Source organism: Microtus oregoni, unplaced genomic scaffold (genome assembly GCF_018167655.1).
Source record: "Microtus oregoni isolate MIOR12 unplaced genomic scaffold, Mior012 000087F_ref0000451, whole genome shotgun sequence".
Classification (NCBI taxonomy): Eukaryota; Metazoa; Chordata; class Mammalia; order Rodentia; family Cricetidae; genus Microtus; species Microtus oregoni.
The window spans coordinates 3,332,501-3,348,769 of NW_024544554.1; the positions used below are offsets into that span (position 1 = coordinate 3,332,501).

Below are 16,269 nucleotides of genomic sequence, written 5' to 3' on the forward strand. Positions count from 1 at the left end.
GAAATGGCCCATTTCTGGTTCAACTTGAGGTCTGGGTCTGTTCTTCTTAAAGGATTGCTGGTGAGGTTGATTATATCCAGACGCTTAAAGTCTCACCCTTCCAGAAAATGCCGCCTTAATCATTCTGTGTATGTCCGCAACTGGACTGAGCCAAGAGCCCCAGAGGGCTTCTCTGTTTTGTCAATGTCTTAAGGGATTTTACCGCTCCTTGGACATCTGCAGCTCTGTGGTGTCCTCCCCCCGCCCAGCTCTGTCATTTCCCTTATAGTATAAAAATTATGAAGAATACAGAGATTGACGGCTGTGAAGCAAGTGACTGAGCGTGGCTCCCATCAGAGATTCTGGAAGACCCCCCTCCTGATGGCTGCTCTCTTGCAGGTTTCCTGCAGCCTTGCCTAGCTCTGTCCCTACAGCTTCATTTCCTCCACAAACCTTCCCGGTGTCCCCTCCCTTCTGACAGCCTATTTAGTACTCTGCTTTCCCAAGTGGAGAGAGTTGCTCAGCCGAGTGTCATGCTGTAATGGAAACGGGGTCCCATGGGTGTCCCCTGCCTGTCCCTGAAAGCTTCTTCATCTTGTCCCTTGCTACCCCCAGAGAATAATTACTTCAAAGGCCATTCCTAGTGCCTGGTCTTCTCACTCTATCTCATTACCTCCGTTTTTCTTTGCCAGGCCCACTGGTGATGCCAGAAATCAAATCAGGGTGGCTGGCAGCATTGCCTGCCTAGCGTGTTCAGCCTCTCCACCGCCCTAAACTCTAATGTTCCCTGATTGCAAACCCTGTCATCATCTTCTTTGAATTAGCTGCGCCTCCTGAAATGGCAATAATGGCTTTGCAGCGCGGGAGTGCCGTGGCGGAGTCCTGTTTTAACTGTCTGTCAGAGCCCAGGCTAATGAATTTTATTAGCATATTAGCTTGCCAGCTTTGGGAGCCCAGAAGGAGCTGGGCAGCCAAACACAGTTGGCAGGCTACAGCCGCACTGCTTCAGAGGGCTCTCTGGCTGTCATGGCACCAGGGACTCCAACAGCACAAATGTGCAGCCGTGGTGCTTACAGAATTAAAAAGGTTATCTGTTATAACGCACTCCAGCGGTGGGAGACGGGATGAAAGGTGACAGTCTTGTGACTGCGGGGTCCACCTGAGGCATTTTAAAGAATAGGATAGTTTGGGGATGGCCCCCAAGGCACTCATAAGTTAATCTTATATTCTGTTGAAAATTATAATCTGTAGAGGCAAGCTAGACTTTGCCCGTGGCATTTTTACAGCTTGAGCTAGTTACCTGACATTAACGTAACATGTGCCGTGATGGGCAATGATTGGCATCATTGCTCTGATAACCAGGCATCCATCTGAAGACTCCTTGTCAAAGTACTCACGGTTTAATGACCATGATGTCACCTTCCCGATTCGTTCCCTGAAATTTGTCTCCTTTGAATAGCGAAATCGGAGTCATTAATACCAGAAAAAGTACAACCTGTCTTGTAAATAAGGCTTCCAAGTGGATAGTTATTCATCACCGGTCTTACAGGAGCGTTGAGGACAAACTTACTGTAAGTGCAGATACCCTGGTTGCTAGGCAACCACTGGTAATTGTTATGCCCAATATTCGGTCCTTAAAGGGAATGCTTAATGGGCTTAAGTTCCATCTAGTCTGAGATTAATTTGAAAGTGTATAGTTTGGCATGGTTCGCGTTAATAAACTTTTAAAGTCTGCTGTTTGTGGCTGGAGAGATGGTTCAGTGGTCACAAAAACATAACTGCTCTTGCAGTTATCTGAGATTGGTTTAAGGCCGCCATGCCTGGCAGTTCACAATGCCTGAAACCATAGTTCCAGAAGAATCGAGGAGCATGAGGGCACTTTTGCTTGTATACATATATTGTGCACCCAACATGATTAAAAGTAATAAAATTACTATTATTATTATTATTATTTTTTTGGCTTTTTGAGACAGGGTTTCTCTGTAGCTTTGGAGCCTGTCCTGAAACTTGCTCTTGTAGACCAGGCTGGCCTCAAACTCACAGAGATCTGCCTGCCTCTGCCTCCCAAGTGCTGGGATTAAAGGCTTGCACCACCACTACATGGCAAAAGTAATAAAATTATTTTTAAAAATAATTTTCCAACAAGTTATTAATGAGAAATACATGACAGATCTTGAATTCTAGAAATATTTCTCAAAAACTGCATTAACATTTAGAGCTATGTTATTCTGCCCATGAAAATAATCTTTGAATAAATTACCAAATTAGCTAGGCTTACCCTCAAAGTCTTGGTGGAAGCCTGGATGTCTCTGTTGAAGGACAGTGCAAACACAGTAAATATAGTTACGAGGCCAGTAGCTGATGTTCAGTCTCAGGGTGTATTTATTGGAATCTGCCATTTCTTGTATTAAACAAGGCAGAGGGCTGGGAAAATGGCTCAGCTGAAAAAAATACTTGTCTAAAAAAAAAGAGGACCTGAGTTCAGGTCCACAGCATCCGTGTAAAAAAGCTATGTCACAGCCTATAATCCCCCAAATCAAGGAGAGCACAGTAGGGAAAGACCCCTGACATCAGCGTCTGCCTTCACACACACACACACACACACACACACACACACACACACACACACAGAGAGAGAGAGAGAGAGAGAGGAAATACATAACAAGATAGACATACTGCATTTGATGCAGCAGAGAAATTCCAATAACTATTTTGGAAAGACTCCATAATAATGGAACATTCTATTTTTCACTAAGAAGTCACTGTTTGAATGTGATTTATGACATTATTATGTTAAGTTTTTTCCTTCTGTTTATTTATTTATTTATTTTTGGTTTTTGGTGTCTTTATTTTTAATAGAGAATTTCTCTGGATAGCCGTGGTTGTTCTAGAACTCACTCTATACACCAGGCTGTCCTCGACCTCGGAGAGATCTGCCTGCCTCAGCCTCCTGAGTGCTATGATTAAAGGTGTGTACCACCGCTGCCTGGTTTTGTTTATTTTTTATTCAAGTATTATCTTTTTTTTTTTTTTTTTACTTTCTTAAAAATAGCTATTGGTGTGCTGTTCTTTGTATATTTGAACCAGGGAGATGAAAATAAACTGGTCCTTGACCATTGTAAATGTTGCCCTCACTCATTTCATGGCAGATCTTGCTGGGCCTCTGAACCACGAGTCTCCTGCTTCAGACCCCTTGCTTTAGTCAAGCTCCCGGGGAAAGGCTCAAACCCTCGGTATCCGCACCCTAAGATGGGTCTTGATCAGCTTACGGCTGCACCACTTATATTAATTCCGACCCCGCTGACTTAGGCCTACTCATGTGATCCAGCGATGGCCAAAGAGATAGAAGAAAACAGGACAAAAGTATGAGCTACACTCTCCAGTACAGCCTGGGAGTGTGACTTGATTATGTGAAACAGGTGAAAACCGCGCTGACAGCCCAGTCGTTGCTGAAGGACTGAATTATTCCACTCTGAAACTTTAAGCTTCTTAGGTGAGAAAATATATTTTCATATCACTTAGGCAATGAGCTGCCGTTTTGAAATTCGCATCACCTTGTCACTCTTGATTTTGTTAGATGTATGCAAAGAAGGGTGTTTACGGATTCTTGTACGTTTCCGTCTCCTAGATCTTCAACATTGCAGACGGTGTACAATGTTTTCCTTTGCTTCAACTGGCTAGGTGTACAGCCCATGCTTCCCTCTGCTTTCAAGGACACAATCAGATGAGCTGATTGATTGATTGTTCTGCTCATCAATCATTGGCAGGCAAGCCTTTCTGCCAGCTACCTAGGAACAGGGAGGAAGACAACACAGTCCCTATAATCAAAGGGTATTCAAACAGACCGAGCTGCGCAGTTGGGTACAAACTGAAAACTGCCTTTGACAGAGGATGACAGATGGCAATGAGGGAACAAAGGAAGAACTTAGTTGATGTTTGCAGCATACGGCGTTTTAGTAATGGCATTTCCAAAAACTTGCATTAGCTTTCTCAGTGTCGGTTTTTCTTCAAGGGTTTGCAAGTAAGGCGAGAAGACAGATTAGTGCCTAGAATGACCTGTGCACCTTACGTGTTAATGACCAAGAATGACAGCTATCCATGAATATTGGATAATAATTAGACCTTACGTTTGCCCCATCACTTGGATTTGTATAAAGATCCCACATGCTGCAAGTGGATAGACAGGATGTGCTCTCGGGGTGTGGGGATCTGAGCACGGCTCCCTTTCCATTACAGCCACGCCAAAAGGGTTATAGTTTCCAACACAATATGTAGACCATTCTCCTTTACCTTCATATGTGCTACAGCCATTAGTGGACTTCCTGCCTCAATTTGGTATATTCTTCAAAAGCATTCAGCCACCGATACCTAGCTTCTAACCTCCGATGAGTCTCCTTTAGCTTCTTCACCCCCAAATCTTAATAATCTTTTGATGCACGTGTCTTCTGCTCTACTGCACTTTCGTGCTACATGGCCATGACTGTGTTCTCCTTTCCACCAGTTGGCAGGGAGGGAGGCACAGTTTACGGTACGTTCACCTCTGTTTCCAATGCCTAAACCAGCAGCAGGCATATCGCGGGCAGCCTTTACACGGTGACGTCATGGTATGACGCAATCGTGGTGCTGATGCTGAGGGAACTTGCTTTACTGTTGCTTAGCTACCCGCACGTTCCTTCGGCACACTATTGGCCATTTACTTAAATCTATAGACGCATCGGACCCACCCCAGTGTATTTTATTGAGCTTATAGTTACTTATTTATGTATTTAGTTTCTATTCTTCCTGAGAATTATCTGGAAGCTTTAAGCACTAGTAAGGATAACTTTGGAATGGGACCAAAAGGGAAACAAAACAAAACAAAACAAAGACAAGGGTGAAGCTAAGACACAGGCAAGTAGCGGTTGCTCCGAGTGCTGTGAGGGCAAAGGCGAAGTGAAATTTAGCAGTCAATTTGAGAGGTTTTGCTTTCTCTGGGGCTGTGAGTCAAATCTCCATCTGGCCTTCTTAATTGTTATAATACACAAGTGGGATTTAGGTCCACACTTGTAAATATTGGGCCCAAGGAATTTTGCTTTATTTTGTGGTTAGGCCACTCTCCTTTCCTAACCCCCCCCCCTCTCCCGCGCGCACCACATTTATTCTTGTGATGACCCCAGAGTCTGCAGAGTCCATTGCTAGCAATCACTTTGGAGATATCTGCTAACCGGAGCTGTGAGGGCTGAATGAGCTGAGAAATGAATAAGGGAATATTGATGTCCCGCTATTTAATTGCCTCCTAAATCCATGGTAAATTTTTCAGTGATTTTTGAACTCCGAAAGAATAGCAGACTCATTGATTTCTGTAATTCATTTATTTAGGGATTTCTATTATCAAGTGAGTTTGATTGATGACTTCACGACGAGTAGATGTGTGCTCAGCACACACCAGCTCTCTGGGAGCGCACTCAGCCATAAACAACGTGTGATAGAATTCCTGAGTCCGGCTGCTGAGTCTGGACCTGCTATTTAGGGACCCACTGATTGCAGTTCCTCAAATGAATAAAGCGAAATGAAATTCCTACTTAGGTCCTTGAGGTTCCCATCTGGATATACAAAGAACTATACATCTATAGCCACTGTATTTGTATGTGGGCTCTGAGAAGTCTCGGAGTTCTCTTCTGAAATTCTGTGCTATTTTACTCGACAATGTAAATCCCTTTAGTGACTCAGACTACATAAGTCACTTGGATCCTAGAATAATGGTATTTCATGTGTGGTAAGAGCCTGTCTGCTTCTTTCAGACATAGGAGGTGGTAGGTAGTGCTAACATCCTCAACAAAGGTTAAGATGGAGCCCCGGGGATCTTTGTAGTCTGCTTTTCTTATAAAGGATTTTAATTAAAAAATTCCGTGTAAATTGAAATTAACTGCGTTTTCTATTTTCAAGAAAATCAGAAGTCGTTATACAAAACACAAAACTGAAAAAGGTTTTTTTTTTTCTTCCCAATGAAATAGTGTGTTAAATTTTCCTTCCAGATTGTATTAATGGGAATTTGGGGTGTAAATTTAAAGTAATTTTGATGCTTTTGCTGGCTCTAAATAAATTAATCTACATTAAAGAAATAAGAGTGAAATCAGCAATAAAATCATTCAGCAGGATTCACCTCTATTAGCATTGTAGCTAATTAAGCATTTTAATGGAATAGTTTCTTCCGGAAACACCCCACATGGAAACAATTGTAGACAAGGGTTAACGTTGGTCATAACCCCGAGGCTTTTGTGTTTTTGCTGTTACCTAAGATCCATCATGCAGTATAGAGACTGAGCCTGGAGCTCAAGCGGGTCCACTGTGGCAAGTTGGCCATGTTGTGAGAGACTGCGTTGTCTAAGAGACGCCCCCCACAGACTGTGACCGGAAGGAAAACCGGCATCCTCATGTGCTCCAGAGAAACAAGGATTTCACACTCATCTCCTTTGCGAGTTCATAGTTCACCAGTTTAAAGTCCAAAGTTGCAGGGGTCTAAGATGTAACGCCCTGATGAGCAAGTGCCAAAGATGAGAACAAGACACAGTCTGTTCAGATGTTGGGGGTGGGAATTCATCTTCAGTGTGAAGACCTGGCTGTTGGGGGTGGGTATTCAGCTTCAGTGTGAAGACCTGGCTGTTTGTTGAAGGTGGGAATTCAACTTCAGTGTGAAGACCTTGCTGTTGGGGGTGGGAATTCAACTTCAGTGTGAAGACGTGGCTGTTGGGGGTGGGTATTCAACTTCAGTGTGAAGACCTGGCTGTTTGTTGAAGGTGGGAATTCAACTTCAGTGTGAAGACCTGGCTGTTGGGAGTGGGAATTCAACTTCAGTGCGAAGACCTGGCTGTTGGGGGTGGGTATTCAACAATGCGAAGACTTGGCTATTGCGGGGAACAATCAATTTCAGTGTGAACCAGCACGGAGTCGAGCAGTATAGTGGTCATTTTCAGGGAGGTCAGAGAGGCAGGCACCTTGATAGACAACCTTCTTACTGCTATCTCAACTCAATTACAGGTGAGTGTCCTTGACTGTAATGTACCTGCTCTTGGTTATTTGGTGAAATTGACTGAGCTATCTGCTATTTAGCTTTCTTGGGATTTAGAAGAAAATACTCCCAACACATAGAAGTAAAAATTTTTTTTATAAAAATATAATGTATGTTTCAGAATGAATAAAGGGTTCAGTCAAATAACATCTATGAAATTACCGAAGCTCTTCTGCAAAAAAGAAGAAAAGCAATCCACAAATGCTAATTTTCTAATCATTGCTGAATTAGACTTTACATGGAGATAATACAGCAAACCATAATGTAAATGTTTGCAGTTTTTGATGGGCAATGTTTTTGCATACGAGTTCTAGTCTCCCGTCTCCTCATAGTTAGGCTACGGGTCGTGATATTGAATTATGCAACTGAACGATTGGTCTCATTACAGTTAATGTTAAATTATAAGGAAGAAGGAGAGTGGCACCAGCGCATTAAAGATAAAATTAATCCAATAAAACCCGTGTGGTTCTCCATGCGGTCTACTGCTTAGCCCAGAGACGGCACCAAAAGAGGCCGTAGCCATTTTTATTCTGTGTACTTCTTAACTCGTTTACAAGAGCCCCGGATGTGCTTTCTAAGAACCCATCAGTGAGCACCAGTAACTTGGAGTATATCTTGCTAATTGTATTTGTTGGATGGCAGAAACTGACTCATTCAAGGAACAGACCTTAGCTCTAGGAAATGGTGAATAAAGCCATCCATCCACTTAAATGCTTTTGTCCACTGGGCATTTACTATACTACGCCTCTCAAGTTTTATGTTTTTAAGTGGAGAAGTTTTAATGATTTGAGCTGAGCTGTTTTTCACAATGTAGTCAACCACTTAATGATAGTATGTGTTGTTGACTAGTTTCCATCCTTCCTGGTTAAGGGGTCATTCAGTTGTGGTAGCCAGAAAGCTCTCTATTTTGCTGCCCTGGAATGATCTGGAAACGTGGTAGTTGTAGAAAACCTTCTCTAGTGGTGTGAGCCCTGGCTTTCTCTTAAGCCACAGCAGTGAGGCACACCGGTTCTCAAGATGAATGGCTTGCAGTTCTTCTTAAACTTTTTATAGAATCAAGTTTTTGAAAAAGTTTTCTTTCTTGTATGTATCTTTCCATACTGAGTAATTGTTCTACTCTGCAACACATTAAAGATCATATATCATTGTTTTTCCCACCTGAGTAGGATTGGGAAGGGCTTTGGGGCATTTTTTACCCTGTAAGTTTGGCCAGTTCATTAGAGAAATAAGTTTCAATCACTTACACTTGATTTTTCTATTTGGTCGTTTTTCAAAAGATTATAGATAATTCTGTCTCATCAGGGACTGCTATTAGTACTTTGCCATCCAAGAAATCCTAACTCCTCCTTTGCTGAGTTCACAGGACGATTTTCTGTCTGTGAGGAAACCTTTTCATCACTGAAAATCTACTCTTTGTGTGAGCGAGTGTGTGGCGTGTACGTGGTGTAAACTGTTCGTGTGGGTTTTGTGACGATGTTTTTATTTCACGGCTTTTACATTGCTATACATTTTCCTTGATGAATATTTACTCTTATTATGTCAATGTTCAAATACATAAAAGCTAAAGTGAATAGCAAATGGTGTTCCCATTTTATGAAAAATTGTTTTCTCTTTTGTCACATCTTTCGCCGTTCCTCGTTTTTTTTCTTCTTGAGTATTTTAAATCAAATACAGCATGTCATGTAATTCTTAAGTATTTGTTCAACAATAGAAACTCTTAAAAACAACGCTTAAGAAAATCTTGACAAATTTTCAGTGTTTCTTAATATTTTGCTCACGTTTCCCAAGCCACTGGGAAGTGACCCAACTTAGCCAAGACTGCAAAATCCTAACATCCTAGATATTTCATCTTTAACCTTGACACAGATGTCCGGTCCAAGGTTAGATATCATGTTGGTGGAATAGTATTCCATAGGGTATAGCCAACATCTTTTCTTTTCTTTTCTTTTCTTTTCTTTTCTTTTCTTTTCTTTTTTTTCAGTTTTTGAGACAGGGTTTCTCTGTAGCTTTGGTGCCTGTCCCGGAACTAGCTCTTGTTGACCAGGCTGGCCTCGAACTCCCAGAGATCCGCCTGCCTCTGCCTCCCGAGTGCTGGGATTAAAGGCGTGCGCCACCACCGCCCGGCTTGGCAACATCTTTTCTTTATTCATTCGTCAGTTGCTAGGTACTTAGCTCTGTCGCTTCTGTGCTACAATGTGTGCTACGGGCCTGTAGCGCCTGTACTACGTGTACTACGATTCTATGCCTGTAGCATACCAGCCTGCACGACAGGACCTTTTGCGAGCCGGCAAGGGCCTGGAGATTGACGCACACACATACACACAGAGACAGAGACATGGGTCATTCTTGAGTTTCCCAAGAATGTCCCCTTTATTGTGTTCAGGGGCAGCGTACACAGTGCCCTGGCCACACCCCAGCTCTCAGGAATTTTCAGCTGCAGACTACTGAGAAACCATTCCCCTGCCATCAGGGTCTAGTGCTCAGAGCAGCTGCAGGCTGCTCAGAGGAGAGAAAAACAAGTTGTTTACTAGAAATTCAGGGTCTGGTGGTGCTCTGTCCCCAACTTAGTCTGTTTCCATTTTATTTTAGATATGCAAAGAGTGCAGAATAAACATGGGGAGTAGAGGTTTCTTTTTGGAGGGTTTGATTTCATCTCTTGCACACACACATTCTTTTGCTTGTGACTGTTTAATTTCCCAGCATCATTCTCTGAAAATATTCTTTCTCCAGTGTATCTCTTTAGCATCTATTTGGAAATCAGTTTTCTGTTCTTCTGGCCCCCATGTCTCCTTTTTGGCAGTGTAGTACTACAGATGTATAGTATATTTGGAAGCCAGATAATATATATAATGCCTTCTGATCTGCTCTTTTGTGTTTATTTTTTTAATGATTTAGTTCCATAAACATTTTAGGATTCTTTTTTCTATTTCTATAAACGATAGTAGCAATATTTTGGTGGATTTCTCATCAAACCTGTGTGTCACTGTTGGAAGTGTGGACATTTTGACAATATTGTTTTTCTGAACCTGTGAAGACAGCATGCCGTTCCATTTCCTGTGTCCTCTTTTATTCTGTAATCAAGTTCATCCTTCGTTAAACTTATTTATACTGTTTTGTATAGCTAGTATAGGCATAGTGTTTTGAATTCTATCTCAGATAACTCAGTGTTGGCATAGAACTTAAGTTTTGCAAATTGTTTCCGTTCCTTGAAACTTCACTGAATTTACTTATTGATTCCAACGGGTTTTCTGTAGTGTCTTTGAGGTTTTTTATTATTCTAGCAATGATAACGATTATAATAATATTTTGTGTGATTCTCATGTGCAGGGTCGCGTGTGTGCCGCCGCTTCTGTGTAGGGGTCAGAAAACAGCCCCTGAGTGTCATTCTCTTTCCACCATGGGAGCCAGGGCTCCAGTCTTGGTCCTCAGGTTGCAAGGTAAGCACTGATACTTGCCAAGCCGTCCCTCCAGCCCGAGGGGTTCTGGTTATAAGATCCTGTCCTTTGCACGTGGTGACAATTTGGTTTGTTTTTTAATATCGATGTTCTTTATTTGTTTTTCTTGTCTAATTGCTTTGGTGAGACCTTCCAGTGCTCTGTTTAATAAAGAGTGAAAGTTGGTAGCTGTATATCTTTCAAGATTTTAGAGAGAAAGCTTTTAGTTTTTCTCCATGTGTTATTATGTTGGCTGTGGCCTTGAATAGGGCTTGGTTCTGTTATATCTTGTATCTAACTTGTCCAATGTATTTCTCGCGAAGGGATGTTGGAGTTCCTCAAACGCCTTTACCTGCACCTACCCCTGCAATCAGGCCTTTATTTATTTACCTTTTGTACCCCATTCTCTCAATCTGTCGCATCACGTTCCCTAGCTTTGCGAACTCATCCTTCCTTACATCCCTGGCATGAGTCCCACTTTATCACCGTGACTAGCTGTCATTTGCAGCACCATGACTAGGAACCAGCATTATCGTATTAAGTCAGACACGCCAGATACAAATAGACGGATCCTGTAGGACGTCATCCATGTGCAGAATTTAAAAATATTAATCTCACAGAAGCTGAATGCAGAATCATGGTTATCAGAGGTTGAAAGTATGCACGTTGGATTAGGGATAGAAGTTGATCAATGGGTGTTCAGTTCTAGTTAGATATGAATAAGAAGTTTTGATGTACTATTGCATAGTAAACTGGCTAGAGTAATGATGATGATAATACTTATATTGTATATTTCAAAATACTAGAAGAAAGGTTTTTGCATGCTTCTAACACAGAGAAATGCTGAGGTTCATACATTGAACCCAATGTGAATGCCACACAATGTACACATGCATTTCAACATCACACGGACTCCCATGCTACGCACATTTTCTGTTATCTATCCTCAAAAATAAAATTTATTTAGTCAGGTATGGGGTTGCATGCCTGTAATCTTAGCGCTCAAAATTCTGAGCCCGTAGGAGAAGACTGTGGGTTTAAAACTAGCCTAGGCTACACGGAAAGTTTGAAGCTAATCTGTGTAATATACTGAGACTAAATATAATTTACATAGAAATAGAAAAGCAGAGTTTAAACTTAGAAAAAGTCAGACTGAGGACAACTTCTTTCTACCATCCTGAGCTGAATCCCCTGGCAGACTGCTCTTGAGGTGGTTAATAAGAGGGACATGTTTTGTTAATTCCCTTTCTCACCATCTATCTTCCTAAGAAGTCTTTTTTTTAATTGATTTTTATTGAACTCTACATTTTTCTCTGCTCCCCTTCCTGCCTCTCCCCTCCTCCCTCCAACCCTCCCCAAGGTCACCATGCCCCCCCCCCCCCCATTAGAAGTCTTGTTTGGAAATCATCTGTTCTGGGAATTTTTATTTACATTTGGTCTGTTGGTTAGACCCTGGGACCTTGGGTATTTTCTTCTGTTTGTTCTAATGCCTATGACCTGTGTCTTTTAACAAAAGATGGAAGCAGAAGTCTTCTCACATCTTCCGTAGAGACAGAAGCCCAGAATCCATGGATTCCCCCTTCATCTCCTTCGCATCCCTTTGCATAGCCTTTGCATTTTCTAGTTGGGTTTCTGGCTTTGCTGTACATAAAGAGGTTTGCGTCTTCTGCCTTGGTATCCCTTCGAGGAACTTTAGTGATTGCTTCATGGGCTATTTGTTTTCAGTTTGATTCTGTCCTGCTCTACATTTTTTTTTCTTTGACAATAACAAATTTCACCTTAAAAAAAAAAAAAACTTTGTGTGGTCTCATTACGTTATTGGTTTGGCGTTTCTGTATTTCGCTTACGTGCTCTTTGTTGTGATTGGGGCACACACTTTTCCTGGCTCCCAAGCATTACGACCGTCTCTAGAGATGCTTGTTTATTTAAAAAACCAACTTCTACTTATCTATGGATATACCTTCTCATTAACATTTCTTTTTCTCTTTTAAGATTTGCAAATGCACAAGATGAAACTTCCACCTCGTGGATGTCTAGATAGATCATGAGCGTAGTTGATATTAAAGATTGATTCTCCAACTGAATCCTTCTGACTTCATTTCTCAGCCTGCACATGGGATGCCCACCCATGTTTTCTTTCGGGAGTCCGTGAGCCGTTCTTTTCCGCGGCTACAGACCAGCCTCCTGGGCTGCAGCTTAGAAAGGCTTTTTCGTTTTCTCATTTCCTGATGGATCCGTGGGGAGAAAGCTTAGTTGGATTTGGGGAAACCCAGAAGGAGCTCACTTGTGATTTGTAATTTACATTTGTTACTAACCCATCAAATGTGATCAAAGGCTGATCTTATGTGCTGGATAAATGACATAGAGCATCATTCAGTGTCTCATAGAAATGGCACGTACCTTATACACCAAGTTTAAGATATTCTGACTGCCATATTTAAAAAGAAGCAAAAAGCAACTGGTGAGGGTGGCTTTAATAGTGTGTTTTATTCAACTCAAATAACTGATGTGAAATATTCCATTCCAAACTAGACACAACAAGAATGCTCAGTCGTTGTATTTGACAGTGGATATTGTGCAGGGCACTGCCGCTCTTGCTCGAGATTATGTATAGTTATAGAGGGGCTCCTTAGAAAACAACAACCTCATCATCTTAACCTCTCTGGAAGTCATTTTGAATGTCTATGCAGAATTCTGCTCACACCTGTGATAGCACATCGTCATAGCCAAGTCTGAAGGAGGCCTTTTAACTGACAAGGAGTTGATGAATATATTTAACTGTATTACTCTAATATACTTGCCCCATCTCTTCTAATTAAAATAAGATTATCTTACAACTTCTGAAATGAAGATCTGTCATAGTAGACTTAGAACTGTGATGGAAATGTTTTCATTAAATGCAAAGATACCCTGCGAGGCATACCATTTGCTCTCAAATTTTTAATACCGTTAATATACCCTTTTAATCTCCGAGGCATTTAGAATTTAATCGGGACTCCTTAAAGAATAACAGAATTATAAGGCTCGCAAAGTTGCTTGAAGCTGGAAGTACTCACAGTCCACGGCTCGGGTAAGTGCAAAATTCTTCACTTGGCTGAATGCGCATGTTTTTGGTGACTCCTCCACAGGCGTCAGAAGTCACGTTTGTTGGGGGTAAAGTGGGGCTGTCCCAAAGAGCGTGGAAGTGGAGGTTCATCACGTTTTCCAGTACTTGTTCTTGGTTGTAGTGCAAGCCCGTGACTTGACTGAGCATCTTTCAAGAGCCTGTCTTCACAGACACGGGGACGTGGTGCCCGGGGCCTGAAAATCTGATCTCTGCTTCACAGAGCAACTAGGGAGGATATTGTAGTTACAGATTCACCAGCTTCTTTCACCTCGTACTTCACACAGAGGGCTCTGATATTTTGGGTTCCTCTATCAGATGAGCTTCCTGTAGACAGTAAATATTATTTTGTTACCTGTGTTGTTTCATGTTTCATTTTCTAATCAGATTACAGTCAGTAATAATAGGGTGTCCCCTGAGGGTTTTATCTTTTTTTTTTTTATGCTTGAGTTTTAATAGATAGAGCAATTGTCTACTAAGGGTTAGAAGAACACGATTCTGTTCCTCCCTCTTTTAGGGGTGGCTTGAAGTTTGTTTTCTCTTAACACTTAAAGCCACTCCATTGGTATAACTCAGAGATGGTTAGGGAAAAATTCAGAGAGGAATATGATAAGATGTTGCTGCTCTAGTCAGAAAGTTACGGTTCTTGGTATTTTCTCCAATAAGCGCTTTCTTCCCAAACAGGATGCCACCCACCACCGGGGTATAGAAATATTTCCTGTAACTCAGGTCTGTAAGAGACATGCAGTAATCAGTATATGGTCTCCTCGGAACCACGATTCTGCTAGATCCAAGAAAGGCTTTTCAAAGAAAATAGACGAGAGTCCCGAGATACTAACACTAAGACTCCATTGGATACTATAAGCAGGGAAGACCCGCAGGGGGTTTGAGTGACAGCCCAGAGAGCCACTTGCACAGCGGGCATCCAGCTTCCGTTGATAACCCCGGAAACTGCCGCAAAGGTTCAGTCTGTCCTTAGAAAGCTTCATTCAGTACTTCCCCGTAGTATCAAATGAATCTGCCTTCGAACCCAGTGCTCTGGATTCTAGGTAGCCAGAAATGCGCAGGCATCACCTGGGGGAAAGGTTGCCAGAACAACAGAGATTCTCTTACGTCCAATTTTTGGACCAGTATAGATGTTTTATTTTTGTCTTGTTATCTCTTTTCGAATTCCTCCTAATTTTAGTTTCTAACTAAACCCCTCCTCTTCGTCGTCATCCTTCACCCTTCTCCCCTTTCTGCTCCTTCTAAAAACTTTGTTCCAATAGTCTGTTTCCTCAAGGTTAAGTAAGCCCTTGGCCCTTCGCTAGCCCGATCATCTCCAAGGCTTATCTGTACTTTTCCATCTGTTTCCTTTAACCGTCCCTTTCCATTGGCCAGCAGCCCTGGGCAGCTGAACCTACATCAACCCTTCATTATAACAAGAAACATTTTAGTATTCCCTGCCATCCAGCTCTGAAACCGGCCTAGCCTCGGAAAGCCCCTGATTTCCAGGGTGCTTGTGAGTAAAATAGGTTAGTTGAGCCAACTGCAGGGTTTTAAGGTTTTCATGTTAAGCACCTGTATTTGTAGCTGTGGAAGAACGGCTTGTATTCAACGCTTGACATCCACAACGTCTCAGCGGCATGCCTCCATCAAGACCATGGTGAAAGTTCAATTGTGCCTGACACACAGAGCTGGTAACAGGGCTATAGGTCTGGGGGGTGGGGGGTTGTTTGATCGTCCTCAAAGCTACCAAATTTGTAGCATTGGAACCAATTTGCTATTATGGGCTGCTTTTGAAGGCATCTTAAATGGTAACTGTTTGTTCAAACAAAATGTTTTAGCACTTCAGTTACCAGCATTTAGAACATTTTTCCTCCTTGGCTGCTTCTGACCTTCCTAGTCTGTATTTTAAAGATCCCTAGACACCCCGGCTGAGGGGTGCCCATGCTGAAACTGACCTTTCAGCCTCCCAGAGTGCCCATTGCTCGTTTGAACTTGTGCTTGACCCACCTTTATTCTTCCCTGTAAGCCACGGGTCAGAAGTGATTCCTTCCCGGTGGCACAATGACTTGGTGATGCGATTGGCTTCGTGTGAGTTAGGAGGGCTTGCGTTTATTCAGTTAGAACTGGCTGGTTTAGAGCCTCAGCTGACTTCTGCTTTTTTTTTTTTTAATTTTACATTGATATTGTACCAGGTGGATAGACAAATGTCCTTTATCAGAATCACCTGGGGTGCTAATTAAATCTTTAAATTCCCAAGCCTGCTGTATCTGAAGACAGGGAACTAGGGTACAGGATTTTGTTCAGAACAGATTTCTCAGATGGTTTTCTTTTTTTTTTAATATTTATTTATTTATTATGTATACAACATTCCTTCCATGCCTGCCTGCATGTCAGAAGAGGGCACCAGATCTCATTACAGATGGTTGTGAGCCACCATGTAGTTGCTGGGAATTGAACTCAGGAGCAGGCAATGCTCTTAACCACTGAGCCATCTCTCCAGCCCCCTCAGATGGTTTTCATGCATTCAAAAATTGTCATATGCTTCCCTCCTTCCCTCCCTCCTTTCTTTCCTCCCTTCCTTTTTTCTCCTTCCTTCCCTCCCTCCTTCCATCCCTCCCTCCCTTCCTCCTTTTCTCCTTCCCTCCTTCCCTCCCTCCCTCCCTGCCTCCCTCCCTCCCTTTCTTTTGTTCTTTCTTTCTAGTGCCCAGGAGTGAACT

At 42.2% G+C, this 16,269-nt stretch overlaps 1 protein-coding gene across 1 annotated transcript in view; it reads right to left on the reverse strand.

The window, feature by feature from the left end:
* Positions 1-12,955: 12,955 nt before the first annotated feature.
* Positions 12,956-16,269, reverse strand: part of LOC121442204 (tomoregulin-2) — a 272,648-nt gene continuing 269,334 nt past the window's right edge. Inside the window, exon 10 of the mRNA XM_041643679.1 lies at positions 12,956-13,891. Within this exon, the coding sequence (XP_041499613.1) occupies positions 13,879-13,891 (13 nt within the window). The 3' untranslated portion in view covers positions 12,956-13,878. The remainder of the gene's footprint in view (positions 13,892-16,269) is intronic.